This window comes from Neopsephotus bourkii, unplaced genomic scaffold, assembly GCF_033783945.1.
Source record: "Neopsephotus bourkii isolate Nb327-2 ecotype Australia unplaced genomic scaffold, CSIRO-AGI_Nbou_v1 NB_144, whole genome shotgun sequence".
In the NCBI taxonomy this organism is placed as follows: Eukaryota; Metazoa; Chordata; class Aves; order Psittaciformes; family Psittacidae; genus Neopsephotus; species Neopsephotus bourkii.
Window position 1 is genome coordinate 1,282,551 of NW_026900661.1, and position 19,342 is coordinate 1,301,892.

The window sequence follows — 19,342 nt, forward strand, 5'->3', positions numbered from 1 at the left end:
AAGGCCAGCGTTAGTGTATTTCAGGCACTTCACATTAAATCCCTCTTTTATTGCAGGGACAAGTCAATTGCATGAAGAGAGTGGCTTTATCAAACAACAGGTGCAACAGCTCCATGTCCCTACAGCATACTTTCACGCAAAGCTTTTGCTCATGGTGGTGTGTTTGTGGTGAATTCCTAGGGTTTCTATCCCAGTAACTGCATAAGTTGGTTCTCTTTGTGGCTTAAAAAGGTGTAGTTGTCTCGAGGGGTGCAGGTGAGGGAGGAGAATGGAACCTGAGGCATCCATTCGACATGCCACTGACCTGGGACTGGACACTGACCGGCATCAGCAATAAGGGAACTCTGTAGCTGTTCAAGTTGCCACTTCTCCCAGAAGGAGTCACTGCAAGGTAATGGTGTTGAGGAGTCCCAAGGTGGGGGTTGCGATAAAGTAGGCAACATAAAATATATAGAAAACAAAAAAAGTGGATGGGTGAGTCTGGGAATACTGTACTGTGGAAATTCAAAAGTTATGAAAAGAGAACAAACAGAAACCCAGGCCTGCAACTCCCTGCTGTGCATGGAGCAGAGGCTGCTACTGACATCTCCCAATAGGGAGGGAGAAAGCGCACCACAACTAGAAGGGATCTCCATAATACAGGAACCTTCTGCAAATAATGTCATAAACCAGGATTTAATAAAGCAGAGATTGCAGCATGTTTTATTCTCTGGCCAGATAAAACAGAAAAGTATCATTAACAGGAATATTTTCTTGGCAGTACTGAGCAAAACTGAAGCTAGTGGAAAATATTGCAACTAGCAAAGCAGTACAGCAAGCAGAAGGATGGTTTTATGTATTAAAGTCTTGTGTCTAAAAGCTGTACGGTAGCTGACAATACACGGATGATTATCATCCACAGAAATGAGCTCTTTACATTCTATTGGAAATGCTGCTGGTGTTGACAACCTGGCAGAAGCACAAATAACCTTGAGAAGTGCATTTGCTGTAGTAAGTTTCCCAGCAAAACATCATGATCTTGCACTCTTTAACCCTAATAACGCTCTGCCCAGACAGAAGATTTTTTTTCTCTCTCTCTGAGTAAGGTGTGCAGGGCAAACAGAGATTATTTCTGAATGCATTACAAATCAGGGCAGCATTTCTTTATTCCATCATCCCAAGCTGCCCTATACAAATAGGCCATAAGGGACTTTCTACCATTAAAAGTAGTTATGCTTCTATACATTACTAGATGCATTTGAATGCTCCATTTTAACAGGCATTTCTGCAAGGCAGTTTTTAGCATTCAACCTTCTCCTTTAAAGACCTTGGAGATGAGTTGATCAAACAATTTTAACATAGACTTTGCTTTTCCAGGTTTGCTTTTGGAACTAACTCCAGTAAAGTCAGGAGTGCAATCAAGGTCGTCTTGCAAAATCTGAATGAAAAAACAATGATACTCAAACACAAAGGTTGTCAAAGAAAAGATATAAATGCGCAAAGCAAAGAAAGAGGCTGGATTCTTTCCACGTGCTCAAAGCTAACACCTCCAAGAACCTAGAAGCAGCACAGAGTTCAGCAAATGAAAATAAAAATATCTACAAGAAATATAAACAAGAAACACAAGATAAAGAAATCTCTTTTCTGTCAAAGTTCTGTCCTTCCCCAGGCTACCTCTGGTGTAGCTAAACTGTATCTTTTTCCATGGGTTCATGAAGACATCACAGTTGCTTGTTACACCATCAATCTACTGCTACAAATCCCAAAGGCTTTGGGTTATCTGATTTATTTCCACAAAATGTGTAGAAATGGAACTGAGGAGCTTTTTCCATTGTCCTACACTTTTCAGACTGTGACCTGAAAGCAATCTGAACACAATGGTAAATTTCACAAGAAATGAACTTTATAGATCAGCACTCCATGTTACATTAAAAATAACCACAGGGTGCCAGGATATATGCTTCCACCTGACACTGGAGTAATTTGCACTGAGGGATATTCACGGAAAGTATCCCTCATGGGTTCCTTATGACCACCCCATAAACACTGGAAAGTTACTTAAATTAGCTACATAGGGAAGACTTATGATACTTTTTATACAGGAATAAATGTAACATTTCTAATAATAAAAATTTTAAATGCCACTTTAGTACAATGGCAAATAAAGCAACAGATCTAGATTCAATCCATTTGAAATAATGGAAACTTTGACTCTACAAATCCTTCTAGCCCAGATTGCATTTTCCACTAATTCAGGGGATTATTGTTACTTATTATATACTGTTCTACCAAATATAATTTCTCTCTAAAAATGTCTAAGTATGTCTCCTAACATGAAAATATAGTATCTGTGTACTCGTCCTCTATATAGCATGACATCCATACATAGGTCTGTATCACAAGCAAGCCGAAAGAAGATAACTCCGATAATCCTTTGTTAGTGGTGTACTATTTGCTTCTTCCTGAGACTGAGCAGAAAATGAAAAAAAAAGCTAAAATGAAAATATCAATTAAAAATCAATTACTTATAAAAATTTATAAACTAAAAATGAAGTTACCTCTTGCGTTACCTAGTGTTTGCGAGTCCAGATCATCATCAATAAACTCCTCACCCTGGATGATGTTCTGGGTGTCCTCACTATGATTAACAGGGCTTGTCATTTCCTGCTCTTTTTCGTTGTGCATCTGGGCATAGACATTTCTGCCTGGCAGTTTCCTATATCAGACAAGGAGAAAAGAATCTTGTGATAGAGTTCCCTTGTGTTGCGCACATGCTGGTATCAGAGCAGAGCTTCAGCAGACCAAAGGTGTTCCAGAATCACAAGTTAGCACCAATCCCACCCTCCCTTAGTTTTGTGCTCACAACCTAAACTTACCAGCTCCTTATTCTCAGTCAGTTTTAACTGTCTTATCACAATGTTCATACCAACATAATAATTAAGCATTAATTTATGACCAATAATCTAAAAAAATTACTAAAACCACAGAGAAACGATTTTAAGAACTCAAGCAAAAAAAATAAAAAACAGGTATTCATTCCTGTTTTCAGGTGTCTTTGCAAACATCAAGCGAGGTCACAATTATCACCACATCTCCCTGGTGAGGTGGGCTGATGCTGAAGTGTGAACACATCGAATAGCATTCTCATGCTCCATTAGGACTGAGGAGAGGAAGCAGGAGAAATCCAGGAGGCAGGGAATCAAAAGGGAGCAGAGAGTGAAGAACCAGGAGGCCAGGACCAAGAGGTAAGGAGGCAAAACGGCATTGGTCAGGGCACATAAGAAGATGGGAGAGGGTAGAGAAGTAAAGCAGGCAGCACTGAAGGATACAGAGTGTAAAGTTTGGCCCAGGACTACTGGAAACTGATAAATTAGACAAAAACTCTCTATAGCAGACAGCATTTAATTAATTCGTTCATACTGATTTGAATCTAGAAAACCAAAAAGCATGTGATTAAATGGCTCTATCAGCTCTAATGAACAATTAGCACTATGTCTGAGATTGGGAGCCTTTAGTCTTAGTATTGATAAAGACTTCTTAACTAGATTAACTTAATAAATTAGACTTTGTAAAATCAAACAGAATAATCAGGGACTTCTAACTGTGCAACAGAATTTATGGTTTAAACATTTTTTGAGAGCCATACCCTTTGCTGTAGCTGCATTCACGTGCGGTCTGCCTGAGCACATAAGGAGATCCTCTCCTAGGCACCAAGCAGACACTTCTGATTAGGGAGTTGCACACTGTACACTGCAAGAAGCAGCTTGACAGCTCGATCAGCATGACAGCAGATCATGGCTGTCAAAGTCTGTGCTTAAACACAGATTATTGCAAGGGGCAGACAATGAGAACAGAAAACATGGTTGAATTGCTGAGGTTAAGCTGTGGTTTCTGCTGAGCTCCTTTAGAGAGTGAGAAAATAGAAAAAGTGACGCTAATCTGTAGACATGCTTCTAAAAACAACCATCTCCTGCTCCATATTCTGGCAGCAGGTTGAAAGCTGGATAAATACACAGGGTGCTCTGTTTTCTCAAGGCTTTTGAAGATGACCTGTCTTTAAATGTCATTTCAGAAGAAAGATTCTTTACCAGGTGGCATCATTTTAGTTTGAGATAAAAGTTACTGCAGCATACTAGTTTGAACAGCAACTTCCATTGCATCAGAATACTTAGAATAAATCAAAATTGCTAAGAAATGAAAGACAACTGAAATAGATCTCCGGCCTTTATTCTGAACTATTCAAAGGATTAATTGCATACTGCATACCTATATGTGTACACACACAGAGATCTATATAGGTATGTGTATACAAACACACAAAAAATTATATATATTTCTGCATCTCTGTGAGCTGAGAGTAAATAAAGTACTAACCAAATACAAAGGAGAAGAATGCAGACAAGGTCTAACACCACAATGCTGCACTATTATGACCACTTCAAGAGATTCCTCGAACACAAATATATACATAAAGCCAACTCTTCCCCTATTAACTGGATGAAAAAAGCCACGATGAAAAGGGGAAGGACTTTCCTTGTTACCAAAACAAATACATTAGGTAATTAATTTTGATTTTTTTTCTCTAGGGCCAGTAACTCCAGACTGTTTTAATGTCTTTGTTAATGAAACCAGTCATGTGGAAAACAATATCCCTCTCAATCAGACCTACATCAAACCTGTCAAATTGCTCACTTTCAGTCCACTGCTGAATGCCTAAGGGAAATAAACCCCAGAAGAACGTTTTTGCAACACATCTGCAGAATTATCACATATGTTTCTGCAATAATTAGGGAACCTTCTCAAAACTTCTGACAGACTGTAGAACCATCAGTGGCATCATCAAAATATTTTTGACACAATAAGTATGTTATCCATCTTGAACCCATATGGCACATCAGACCTCTGCAGTTAAGCAAAGGGAACAGAGCTGTCTGCCCAGCCTGAAGAGCCTGTCTGAAACCAGCTCAACAAGGTGTGTCCTTTAGTGTAAATCCTGAGGCTTCAACTCATGTGTCTGGTAAGATCTACTAGTTAGAGACCTCACAGTCACAACACGTACTATTAAATGCATTAAGGGGTTCCTAAAGGAAGAAACCTCACAAGTTCACGAATAACCATTAAACATATTGTTGTTAAGAGCACTTCTGTATGAGTTACGGGTAAAAGGAGAAGAGGCATGAGTCCTTATTTCTCACTCACCTAAACTTTGTGAGCCCAATCCTGCTAAGTATAGATCCTCCAAGGAAGGCAATAAAGTTGAGATAATCAGTGACTCTCCCACACTTTTCTTTGTTCCTCATGGATACAGAGGAAAGCATGTTAGATTGTAACACAGAGCATGAACGGAAAGGAGAGAATCACAGGTCTTGTAAAGGTCTTGTGCTTATACTGTAGGCATTTGACCTTTTATACACTATAGAGATCTCTACGTGTTTCATATGGTTCAGTTTTACATGCAAGAGACTCAACCAGATTGAAGAAAATGATAGTCCAAGCCTTTTCAAGAGGTGTTTTAAACACATGTGCCAGATGTTCTGCTTATAAGGGACAACAGCACTGTGAAATAAATCAGGATGTGGATACCGAATCCTTGCTAAAGATGGGCCTGACTCTGGAAATTTTTCAGTTGCCTTTCACTGCTTTAATATGTAGGAAAGAAGCTGCTACCTCTAATTACACAAAGAGAAACTCTTGTGTACCCTGACGTGCATTCTCTTCTTAAGGAAGCAATGTAACTGTTTGAAGTAGGCAGAGCTGAAAAGCTTCGGCCTACATAAAAGACTACTGTGAAAACATGACAAGACATGAAATCTGACCCAAAAGAGTTATATCACCAATATGAAAATTGAAAGCACATTTATAAGTACAGAGAAAAAGATTATGCAATAGATTCTTTTGGGGGTTTACTCTTCAGCTGCAAAATGCATGTGCTTCACATATCCATCACTGGAGGCAATTACCTCTGCTGAGCAGTACTCTGTGGCTTACATTTTTAGATCCTTTTGTTTTCTCTGTAGCATTTTATTTCAATCATGAAGAAGAAGAAATATTCATGCCTGCTCTGAGAACCATAAAAATATGTACTGGAGACCTAATTCTGCACAGAACTACTATTGAACATCACAGCACATGGCTTTCACCAAGCTCTTCAGGTCTTACACCTTTTAGAAGATAATCCAGAAAATTCTTTTTCTTTTCTTCCTGATATTCACAAATTCTAATCAGTTCATACCTGAAACTATTTGCACTTAAAAATGTTCAGCAGTAAGGAACAGCAGGAGGGGGATGAGGTATTGATTCCCACTCGTTTAAATTCTCTAGTTTATTTGGCTTTCAGTTCCTTCCTTGTGGAGCCAATATTCATTGGCCTTTATGAAACTTCTTTCATTTTCCAGAGGCTTGATTAAGATTCTGCTTAGTATAAAAAAAAAATAGGAACATATTCACATGGCAAAGGACACGGAATGATGTGGCATTCTCTTGGAATTTAAATAAAACTAACAATAATAATCTATTAAATAGAACACTTTATTGTGGTGTTGTCTTTGTTATGCTTGGATTAATGTTCAGATGACTTACTTTGTGCTTTAAGGCACTTCTGTTTTACTTGCCTCTTTCATTTCATAAATCTTTTCTAGATGCTATTACTTTGATTTTTGAGGAAGTTTTTATGAAATATTATGGATCATTAAATTAGTGTCTGTTTTTTTTATAAGTAAATGACATGGACTGGGACTAAACTTGCTCTCGTGGAATATAAAAGTAGCATAAGCAAGGTGCGCAAAAAGATAGCTTTTCAGAGACTGAAAATGAAACAGTAAGTCAATGAGGCAGAAAGATAACACAGTTCTGCTCCAGATTGTGGAAATGACCAGGGAAGGGGTTCATTTACCAAAAGTGGCAGTTGACAGTAGTGGGGGGGAAAAGAATACACACAGAATGGTATAAATTTGGCTGAAGTAGATTCACATCGATTTCTGAAAACAAAGCATGCAGCTTGAAGTACCCTGGCAGTAGTCTGCATACAGATTAAAAGTTGAAGATTTTCATAATCTTTTAGAGAACCAAATTTGCTCCTATTAACCAGGTAAAATACCTAAGCAGAAAAGCCAGCTATTTGTTCTGCTCTGGCTACCCTAATATCCTGTTGTTATATAGATGTAAAAAATAAGAAAAGGATTTCAGTTCCATGATGATTACATGGCAGCTTTGATGTGGCTAAAATGCATTTTTCCTTCCCTCCACTTTGCCGAGTACAGACAGTGCTATTTGCCTTCTCTATACTGTTGGCCAGCACCGCACACCATAGAAGCTTGCTGTGAAAGGATGAAGAAATCTTTCCTGGATGGCAACTTGAAACCCACAAAAAATATAAACATTTTTTCAAAGGGAATAGAAGAAGTGTGTTTTTCCTGAACCTAATTTAGTAAAGATGGTATGGTATAGAAAAAATATATGAAAGTCCCAGATCTGCATTAAAAAATAGACCTGACTTCTCAAATATATTTTCCAGCTGCTTCATATTGTTCTGGTCAAAAGAAACAGCTCTAGTCCATTTTACCTGGATGCTTAAACAACTGAAGCATATTAGTGAGTACTGTAACATACTGTTTGCTTGAGGCATCAGATTGGTGATTTCCACCCTCAAAAAATAAGAGCAAAGAAAAGGCACATTATTCTTGGCTTGCCAGCCGTCCATGTTCATTGTCTGCACTGCATCCTGTGCCATAGCCACAGTCAGCTTTAGCAGTTGGGATATTGCCTCTCCTTGCTCCCATGCTGAAAATTCCGCCCCCCCCCCCCCCCCCCATCCTCCCAAATGTAGCTAAACTATCTTTGTTCATTTGTGGGATACAACCAGAATTAGTCTTTAAAACCATCAGCACTTACCATTTAACATTTACTTTTCATTTACTACATAAACATAGCCCTAATCTGAACTGTTTATCTACTCTGATCACAGAGGATCGAAACCCTATGTGTCTCAAGACTTTCTGGCTTTCTAATTTTGCTTTTGTCTGAAGCAACCAAGAGAGTGACTCTCGGGATTGCCAAGAATTGCTCCATGAGCTCCCAAGACCCCAGCACCAGTTTTTCAAGCGTATGTTCCTAGTGATAAGTGGCTGGACGCACAAACACACCATTAGATAAAGTAGGGGCAAGGAGATGAAATGATAAATGTTCACTATTTTATTGCATATAAGAACACAGGACAGCAGTATACCTAGCCAGTGTTTAATTATTTGGGATTAGGGCATATGAGAACCAATGTAATTTACAGTCACCTAATAGTTATTAGACAGCCATGACAGCTCTGCTTATCCAGCAGACCCTACAATTTTAGTTCTGATTAGTAAGAAATGACACAATTTTAATCTTTTCTTTAAAATGGGAATTCCTTCAGGAGTGATGAGACAGTGTTGGCTTTTACTATGCATGTAACTAATCAGCCCAAATCCCACCACCTCTATATGAATCTGCCTTTGTTTTCCCACTACCCTCCCTACTTAATTAGATAAAATACTGTCTTTGTTTTCTGCATACGAGGCATCTGACATATAATTTTATGCATGGTTGTTATTTTTAGATCACTGCTTTCTTAAAAACTAATTTTGGGAGATTTACTTCTTGTGAGGGACACCATTTTTTAGTGCTGGGTACTGCAGCTTTCAGAAAATGAGAAATTAAACAGGAGCAGCAAGTTTCATCAGAGAGGTCCTGACTACCCTGAAAGATTCATAAAAAAGAATTATTAGATTAGTCCCTGATATCTTGTCAACACTGTCTTTCATCTCAAAATTCTGAGTGATAAATCAGTGTAAATTAAGCCTCTTGCTTGGGGACAGGAACCAATCCCTGGCACTCCAGAATCATTAGGCAGTTTGAGCAGGTTTCTCCTTTTTCTACTGAAGCTGTACTATGGTCTATACAGAAGCTTATTATTTTCTCTTTACTTTTCACCTGACCTATGCCTTGACTCACTGCAAAAAGATTAAATGCTCTCACATATTAAGCTGTAACCACCCTGCCAATGCAGTCACCATCTTAATTGCAACCCAGACTTTCTATCTTGCATCTTTTCAGGTATCAATCTTAACATTGGTCTTCTAGGCCAGAAGAGAGGGAGAAATAGAGAGAGAATAGTCCAAGGCATGTCCATATAATCTTTTGCAAACTACCTGCTTTTCCTGTGCCCCAGTGCCATCTACAAGTTCTGCAGACCCAATCAATGTAGTGATAAAACTAAAAATAATAAAGATTTCTCTGACTTGAAGGAAAAAAAGCTTTAACGCTTTTCTGAAGGGAGTATCTGACTTTACATAAGTAAAAGGAAAGCACAAGCAAATGTCTTCCATCTCCTACTTAATTTTGTGAATCTTACATAAAAATTATGGACATCATTAACATTTCAACACCTTATACATGCCTCTAAGTGGAAATAACTCATTTTTATATTTGTGTGTGTTGTCTGAGTTACCACAGTGCCCAGTAAATGTTGTTCTGCTGAAATTATATTCTAAAATGGACCAATTTTTGTTGCTGATGGCATTCTTTCAGCAAATTAATTTTTAATATACAGGCATATAATACTGGCAAGCTGTCTTTGTGCATTACAACTTGCAACCTTTGTATCTATAAAGGACACTCAATTTCATAGCCTCGGTCCCTATGGACGAGTTTGTAAACTTACATACTCACTGTACTGACTTTAAAGTAACTCTACTCACAAGTAAGCACTCCATGGGGATCCAGCAATGAAACATCCATCTTTATAAACACGGAAAAGACTTTTTTGAAGGGATTAAAGACTTGGGTGGGAGAGGAGTTCACAGGGAGCACACGGGGGAAATTGATTTTTCAAACGCAGCACCAATCAGGCGCTCAATATTCTTTGAGGATCAAATTGCAAATAAAGGATGCAACAACAACAAAAATTGCCATCTTGGAAAAGATGAGCAGGAATATTTGAAAATAATTCTGTCAAATATCTCAGAAGCAGATATGAAATGGACTAAAATTGAGTACTCCTGCATGGTCATTCATCAATGCCAACCGCAGTTTTCAGGCTACTGATAAACATTTGAATAACTCTCACGATTCTTCTCACTCACAACTAAATTGAACCCCCACAAAATTTAAATGCAAATGATTTTCACAAATTACATATAGAACTGTGAGAGACATTAAAGCTCGCAATTTGCAAATTGTACTATAGTTTCTTCCTTAGTAAAAGCTCTATTTATAAAGCAATGGTTCATTGAGCATTTTAGAAAGAACTCAAGGAACATAATTTTTTTCCTCCTTTCTTAAATATTTCATACTTCTTTTGCCATGCAGTAATTGTGTCTGTAATTTAATTGCTCTCATTTAAGAGCTAATAAAAGATATAAATCATACAGCTTTTGAAAGATATCACAAGCAAGTTTTATGATCGCACACTACAAACAGCAAATCCTCCATCTATTGCTACCGAAATAATATAATTACACCACATCAACCATTTTTATGCTTTTCCTTGCTGCAGGCACCTAGAATAGTAAAATGGAATTTTATTTAGTTGTAGACAGCCTGACAGTCTGCACTTTGTCCTTTAAAGAAATCAGCACGTATGAGCAATAAGAAACTTAGCTGCTGCAGTGGAAAATGAAGAGATCCTTAGAAAAACGGGAGGCTTTATATGGACTTAGTAACTCTATATCTAAACAAACTCTTGTTTAAATGCTACCTACACTTACTGCTATCACTAACTCAGTGCTGCACTCATTTCTACAACTTACATTTATTTCACATAAAAATCAATCTCTAAAAAATGAGACAAATCAAAGGAATCCTCACTGACTAAGGACATCAGGATTTGATGAAGACTTGCTTCCAGTATGCTTAAACTCAAGAACTTCTAAGTGCCCCAGAGATACAAAAATGCCAAGAGCATAGCCAATGATAACGCAGACTCATGAGCAAGAACAAAATCCTTTAAATTGCCTAGCACCCTTGTAGCTCTGATTAAAATCAGTTGCAGACTAGAGATTTATGGGATTGTCAAAGGCTGGCATGGCATCCCTTGCCAAATTTGAGAATATGTCTTACATAAAGTCCACCTTCAGAATTATTTCTCCCCTCAACAAACTTTAGTGTGAAATTAATGCTAATCTATTTCTGTCAGTCATTCTATATGGCATTGTCCCAGCAATTAAAATGTAATGAGTGCAAAAAGAAACTCCAGAGAACTACACATTTTGATAAAACTACCTTTTTAAGCAAATCAGCATTGCAGACGCATTCCTTGTCCCGAAAGCTTTAGCTTATTCATAACTGCTAGGAGTAATGAGGTAGGAATTAATCACGAATAATATTTTAGCTCAGCTCTGTTTCTTGATGATATTATTTAGACAAGCTGAACAAACTCTACATAGTTCCCATGTTGCTGCTATTTATCTTGGACCACAGCAAGTGAAACCAAGCATCAGTATGGGACCTTGATGCCTGAAAAGTTAGGAAAAAAACATGATTTTCAAAGCAGTGGACTTTTGCAGTTCTTCAAGGAACCTTTTAAATAACAAACAAACTCTGTTTTGCTGATCTGTGGATAAAACTAATTCTTAAAGTGTGTACGTCGTTGACTAAGGTTTACTTGCCTTTTGAACTTGTAGAGGATGAAAGCCCCAACTGCAACTAGACAGATAACAAAGAGAATCACAATAGCCCAGTAGCCACTGCCTCCTCCAATCCTCTGAGAGTCTGAAATACAAAAAACCCAACAACTTAGCACGTCTTCTCTCAGATCACTCACATTCTTGGGCTTTCTTTTCTATTCCGTTTTACTACATCTGTACCCTCTTCAAGAAGGCAACAACACAAAATTAATTGGTGACTTGTGACTGAAGGACAGAGGACCAATTAAAAACAAATACAAGCAAAACCAAAGCCAAAACAAAACACAACAAACAACTTTGAAGATTTAATTATTTGCATACACAGCGGGTCTTTTTCTCAGAATCTAAAGTTATCATAGGAAATGATCACATACCCCAAAGTATATGTGTTACAAAAGCAGGGCTGTATTAATGTCACAGAAGAAAAAACTAAGGCTCTGAACAATTAATTCATCAAGGTCCCACATTGGTAAAGGCTGAAACAAACATGGGCTTCTTTCAATCCCAGCCTTTTATGCTGGCTAACGAATGTTAGTCCTTTAAACCAGATGAGGTACTACAGCAAGATTGTAGCACGATTCCACATTAGTGACGAGATAAAAGAGCTTTGTTTTCTAGAGGGAGCTGAGAGATAAAATATCATACCCATATTTACATAAATTGGTTGTGGTAAGCTAAGCTGTTCTCCCACAGCATGCTGAAATAATAAAGAAAATTATGGGAGATGATACACAAACAAAAAGGATGGAACTCTATATATTATATATATAGACATATTTACATGTATATACACATATTTATGTGTGCATCTATACATAACAAATACAGAGTAAGTATTTATGTATGTAGACATATATATTGATATGAAGATTTTCTACTTAACTTATTAAAACTCAAATAAGCATCCAAAGGTTGTTCTGTTGTGAGCTTTGTGTATATATTTACCTGAACTGGAGTCAGCTAATGTCACTAAGACCCAGTATCCTCCTCTCAGAAAGAAACTGATGTTGTGTGCATTCAAGGCCTGCTTTATAGCTGCTATTCTCTGAAAATACAACAGAGAGAATGTCAGACATCTTGCACTATGTTCCACTCTGAGTCACTCAATGTTCTAAAAAGGAAAACCCCTAGTTCATTAAATGGCAAGAAATTCAAAAAAGCATTTGTCAACAATGAGCTGAAATCTTACAGAAATTCAGTGTTTAAAAATCATGCCAAAGTCTACAATCCGTAAAAGCTGATTTATAGCTAAATCTATCTGTCTGCTTACACCAAATCCTTTACATTTACCCAGTATGTGACAGACACCACATCATTTGCCTGCTTGGTTTACCTGGTCATAACTCACACAATGCATAATTCATATTAAAACCTCTCCATTCTTCTAACCTACCAGAAGAAAACCTGCAATGTCACCTAGATTTCTTGCTGTGAAAAGTAACTGGTATTGGATAATGAACTACATGTCATAATTTTCCTCACTTTCTTACCTACAATGATATGGCGCACATTTATACCTAGTTTCAAACAATACTCTGTAGAAATATATACATCCATCCATGTGGAAAAAATCAGGATTCTTGCTATTTTTCTCCAGTGGATAGATAATAAAATATGGTCTCTCACATTTTTATGGAGCAGAACCATTAAATATACTATCATATCCTAACCCCAGATGACAAATTGGCTGAATATTCCCTTCTACTTGCTTGTGTCTTCAACATGGGTAATTTTCTAAAAGATCAAAGCTAGTTTTACACTCTATACCTTATAACTGAGGACATGACTTCACACAGGATGCCAAATTAGAAATATGCTTTATATCCATGAAACATTCATGAGTAACTTCTTTTATGATATTATCTATTATGGTGCTCATCTTTGACAAGCCTTTGCATATAATAGATAGAAATCCCTGTAGTCTCTCTTGTTATGGTCATAGACTACACAAAAGTCCTCACTCATATTCAGGAATAGTTAACTTTTGAAGCCATTCCACTGACTTTATTACATTTTTTGTGGGAGAATGACTCAACATAAGGGTGATGGGATCATGACCTCAGTTATTTTACAAGAAAATTACTCTGGATAGCTCCTAAGTATTTATCTTTTTTTGCCCAAAGTCTGAAAAGAGAATAGATACAATAAGCATATAATAATACAGTGATAATAATATATTGATTAGCATCTTTTAAAGTGATGCTGGTACCACTGAAATAGTTACTTGATATCACTCCAGGTTCACATGTTCGTGCTATACCGTGCAAGAGGGCCAACTATGTTAGGGTAATCTGACTTTGAGACAGTAAATGAAATTACCAAGGTCCATAACTTTGGATACCTCATATTTTCTTGGCATGTGTTTGAGGAACCAAATATTTGCTCTTTTTTTTTGCTTAAGTGACTAACACTTGTCCATTATTTCTCTCCCTACCCAAGCATATTCAAACTACACTTACAGGTTGAAAATTTGAATCTCATGTGAACCACCAGCCTTATTTGTTTCACTGTTAGATTGATGGTTGTTTCAGTACTTGAGGCATTTATTGAACACAACGATGCCACCTCTCCAATATTTATGAAAAACAATCTACTCTGTAGAGGTCTTCTCTAGACTCTCTAAGCTAAGGGTCTTATACCAGCATTTGAATTTTCTATCTTCTTTTTCTACATCCTTTTCAATTATAATATTTGAATATGTGAACAAAGTGACTCCTGCGTTGTGGTGTAACAACGTAAAAATAATGACAGTTTCAAACTGTTACATACTTTCTTATGCATGTGGGGCTTCCTTTTTACCAAAGCAACTCCCTGGGAATTTTTATGTAGTAGTGTATCTAGAAAGAGCCCCAAATCTTCCTCAGAGCCACTGCTTTCCAGACTACAGTTTAAATGCATGTTAATTGACTCTTTTAACTAGACCCATCCCACCTGACATTAGACATGTAATAGATTTGCATAAATTAAGCAACTGAGTCTTCCTCCGGAGTCAATGATTAGAATGAAATTGCTGTGTTCTTAAAACCAGGTTAAATCACAATCAGCTTTTATTTCTACATGCATAAATTTGAAAGAAAAAGGGCTTTTGTCAGAATTACCCAAAGGGCTCCTACTACTGCACTTCCAACTTATGATCTTTGTTATTGCTGGCTACTTTTATCAGTTATGATTCCTGTTCTAGACCACTAATTTAATCACTGGTACCACATCTGTAAAATAGCAATAGAATCCACCAAATACGTGCTTGCTGCCTGACCAAGGTCTTCTGAAATCACATAATATCCCAAATCTAAAAGAGTTTTGGCCAAGAACAAATAGGTCTTCTTTTAGGGAAGACATTTTGGAAATATGTCTATGTTAAGGATTTCATGGACACCTCCAAATATGCAGAAAAGGTTCTGCATTGGTGAGTCATCACAATATTGTCATAACACTGACTTTGAGAACTGGCACTATCAGCATGACAAAGCACATCTTTCCAGTTAAACATGATGAAAACCTTCAAGATTCTCTTCTGGGAGAATGTACTGAATCTTTAAACAAGGGACACTATGAGTATTTTCCTGTTGACTTAACCAGTTACTGCTCGTAAGTTTATTTACATAGGGGGCATTTTTAGGACATTTCTTGAGTCACAGTAGAGCCACAACATATATTGTACTGAAATTTGTGCCATTCAATTCTAAATCAGCAATTTTACATGCACGAATCAATAGCTAAAATAAGGTAGTGCCCCTTAGCTACAATATAAAAATAGAAATTTAGGCAGCTGCCTAAAGCAGGACTACGTATTACAGAAACTGTTCCTTGGTAAACTACTGTAATTTCCCCGTAGTCCCACTGAAATCAATTTTCCAAATAATTTGCAACATGTAACTGCTTTTCTTTATGCTTTGGAGTAACTCGCAGGCTATTTCATAAACAAATATGAAAAAAAAGCCTTAAGGCAGCATATTCTTTAAGGTGCCTTAAAGCACAATGCTAATATAACAGTTGAGATACAAAGGATACTAACATGCATCGCACTTCGTACTTAAATAATATGTTTGAACAACCTAAGAATCTACCACTATCAGTTCCCTCAAATTAATAAAGACATCCATTCCATATATGTTCGGACAAAAGTATTTCCTTCAGAAACTGCATTCACACTTTATTCTGTGCATTTTAAAGTAAGACACCTGTTCAGATACTTTGAGAACTTCAACCTACTCCTTTGGGCTTTCCAAACCATACTCCATAAATTCCAAACATAATCTACTGGCTTTGTTTTCACATAAAGAGCTTCATCTTAACTACTTCTCCAGCTCTTTGGATACTATGACCTTGTCTGAAAAAGTTGCAAAATGCCCTTCAGAATTAATGATACCTTACATTGTTATTCTTTATAATGCTTTTTATTATTATTAATATTATTATTATTATTATATTTTCTGTCATACTTTGGCATGACTTGAACTGCTAGATACAGGCAAAGGGTTGGGATCTGTTCCTTCTCTATCACAGCAAAAGGACAATTACTATAAATTATTAGTGCCAAATGTTCCTGTGGAAGAAATATAGTTCCAAAATAATAAGGCAGAAACTAATGTCTTATTTTAATTCATGTGTTTCCTATATTTATTTATTGCCAACTGAAAAGGACTGTTGCTCATAAAGACAGAAACTACCTGCTCAATGCTCTTTACAGGTCAACTATCAAGGTTCTTTTTCTGTTTGACCTGAAATCTAATTTGCTTATGAAAGGAGTGCAGAGATGCTTTGTCCCTCATTAGAAGTGTCAGTGTTCTAAATACACTGCTCTACCGGATCTTCACAGACTGACATATCACCACTGCTTTTTCTATTTAAAAATCAGATGAGTATTACCTAGTTTTGTGAAATACACTAATACCAGTAAGCACTAGATTATGCTGGTCTAGATAGTCAAACACAGCAGACATAGTGGTTGCTAGCTTTTACACCTATCTTGTCAGGTGGGACTGAGATCTTTACATAGGTAGGGAAAACCTTTTAATTATTACATAAAGACAATGAGAGTATAGTGACTGCAAAAGAGGATGAAGACTGTTCTAGCCAGACATACATTGCTCTGGTTACCTTATCACTAGTTACGCTTCTCTTCCTTTTTGGTTGGTTTGCTGGTAGAAGCACATGCAAGTCCGCAGTTGTGGGCAGACCAGGTTTCACAACTGTCATGAGTGTTTCTTCGGGTATATTTGTTTCCTGTAAAGACAAAGGCATATGGCAAATTATTGGACAGTGTGCTTTATATTTTAGAGAAAACACATGAGTAATTCCACATATGTCTTTTAGTCTTTGGTATTCAGATCCTTACTTTTTAGAGGATATTCTACCAGAAGCTAAAACATGAACAAAGCCAAACACAAGTGAAATGTGAGCTGCTCTTTGAAGACTAGAAGAGCTTAGCATTGTTATCGCATTAAAGTGATTTAGTGGCATCATACAAAGAAGCCAAATCAAGTGGTATGCAGTGTTAGCAAAACTGTGCAATGGCTGTGCATTTCTAGGGCAACAGGAAAAAAAAATCCTAACTGATTTAGGACCTCTGTGGGCCATTCAGACACATAGTAGACCTAGAAGGGCATATTCATTGCAGCTAACTTTAGCTTAGGGAAGCTACTTTTCCATCTGTGTTTAATGGACAGAGAAAAAGTCTTCCAGGGTAACACTAAGAGCACCTAGATTGAGTTCCTGAAATTGCAACGGATACCTGCATCCCACATTGAAAATCAAGTGCATCTCTTTTCAATGTAGCTTGTGCAAATTTTGCTTTTTGCCCCCAAATCCTCCATGTGCCATAGAATACAGGCACACAACTCTCATGACAACACTCTTGGCACTTTCTATAGCCTTTATCAAACAGATTCTGAAATTCCATTAAATCTTTCATATTCTTTTGAAAATGATTCAGTAATTATTAAAATGCAATGGCTATTGTATAAGGGAGTAAAATATTTGTTTGACTGACACTGGCTATAGAATGGGTTTATGTTGATAAAAGTGGGAAATTAATTTAATTTGATATTTGATGTGAACCTTAAAAAAAAAAAAAAAAGGCACAAAATGGTATAAAAGCCAAAATTCCACAGCCTGATTTGCACTACTGCAAATCTTGGAAAAGACAAGTAATTTTAAAAGCAAATACTTTAAGAACACTGTCAACCTGCACCTCAGTGCTATTGCCCTCACAAAAGCCTGTGTGGGCATGCCCTGTTGCTGGCAGTGTACGTTCCTGAACAGTACAGCTCTAGAGCTCATAGTTTTCACTTATCTCTGAGTGCTGCTGCATGACTTTGTACTTGATTTAACCTACAAGATTCAGCTGCTGCCAATCTACATTTCTTTTGTAATCTCAAAAAAATAAACCGGCTGCACAAATAGTGTGCCTATATATTATGTGTAATTATCAAAGTTAAAAACTGGCACTGTAAATTCTTTCATTCTGCTTTGTTTTTATACAAAGACTATGTCTTTTATATTACGCAGAATCTTAGAATGGTTTGGGTTGGAAAGGACTTTAAATATCGCCTAGTTTCAATCCCCTGCCACAGGCAAGGGACACCTTCTACAAGACCAGGCTGCTCAAAGCCTCATTCAACCTGGCCTTGCAGAGACACTTGCAGGGACAGGGCATCCACAACTTCTCTGGGCAACCAGTTCTAGAGTCCACTCTCATAGTGATGAATTTCTTCCTAATGTCTCTAAATCTACCTTATTCTAGTTTAAAGCCATTTACCCTGTCCTATCCCTACATGCCCTTGCAAAGAGTCATCCGTCAGCTTTCCTGTAGGCTCCCATGAGGTACCAGAAGGCTGTACTAATGTCCTCATGGAGCCTTCTCTTTCTCCTACTTTGCTTAACTTCTAAATACAGGGGAAGTTTACATTGGATATAAGAAGTTTTTTACTGTAAGGGTGGTGAGGCACTGGAGTGGGTTGCCCAGGCAAGTTGTGAATGCTCCATCCCTGGCGGTGTTCAAGGCCAGGCTGGACAGAGCCTTGGGTGGCATGGTTTAGTGGAAAGTGTCCCTGTCCATGGCAGGGGGTTTGGAACTAGGATGATCTTAAGTTCCTTTCCAACCCTAACTATTCTATGATTTTATGATATCACATTTAAGATATTCTTCCTGTTTTGGAGTCAGCAGTATTTACCAATGTGTTTATGTCTAATCCCTAAGAGCAATATTTAGCATTAATTGCCAATTAGGCTGTGTTAGACCTAGACTGTCTATGCTACAACATCAACATCTACAGCCTGCACATAAAAGCGACATTAGGATCAAACTTGTTTAAAATGTGGCTCATGAGGTTCACTTTATTATTCTGCTCTGCATCCTTTTTTCCAAATGGGAAGGCATTAACTTAACCTTCAAGCTTTACAACTAGTGAGGGATCATTTTACGAGCAATCTGAAAGAGCACCTTTGCAAGAAGTCGTGTTACTACCCGTCCTATGTCTTCCCTCCACTCTGGTATGTCAGGGTTGTACATGTCCAGGTGCTTAGTAAACTTCAGAGCAATAACATGAAAATTATCTAGAAAAAGAACAAAAAGTAACAATTTTGAACAAATAATAAACCAGGTTGCAAAAACAGTTTTGTAGAAATAAAAGATGAAATATATAATTAGGCATTATTTGCTGTGCAGTGCTGCAGTATCTAGGAACCCCACTGCTCTGGGTTTATGT

The 19,342-nt window shown here is 37.3% G+C and overlaps 1 protein-coding gene across 9 annotated transcripts in view; it reads right to left on the reverse strand.

The window, feature by feature from the left end:
- The window catches only part of SORCS2 (sortilin related VPS10 domain containing receptor 2), a 545,361-nt gene that overhangs the window by 3,270 nt on the left and 522,749 nt on the right, over positions 1-19,342 (reverse strand). For 4 of the 9 annotated variants that reach the window (XM_061369693.1, XM_061369730.1, XM_061369734.1 and 1 more), the window contains 6 exons: positions 19,078-19,190; positions 16,734-16,859; positions 12,579-12,678; positions 11,616-11,718; positions 2,538-2,695; positions 305-384 (listed from right to left, as the gene is read on the reverse strand). In XM_061369693.1, coding sequence (XP_061225677.1) covers positions 305-384; positions 2,538-2,695; positions 11,616-11,718; positions 12,579-12,678; positions 16,734-16,859; positions 19,078-19,190 — 680 coding nt within the window. The other 5 variants (XM_061369703.1, XM_061369686.1, XM_061369727.1 and 2 more) reach the window with 5 other exon arrangements.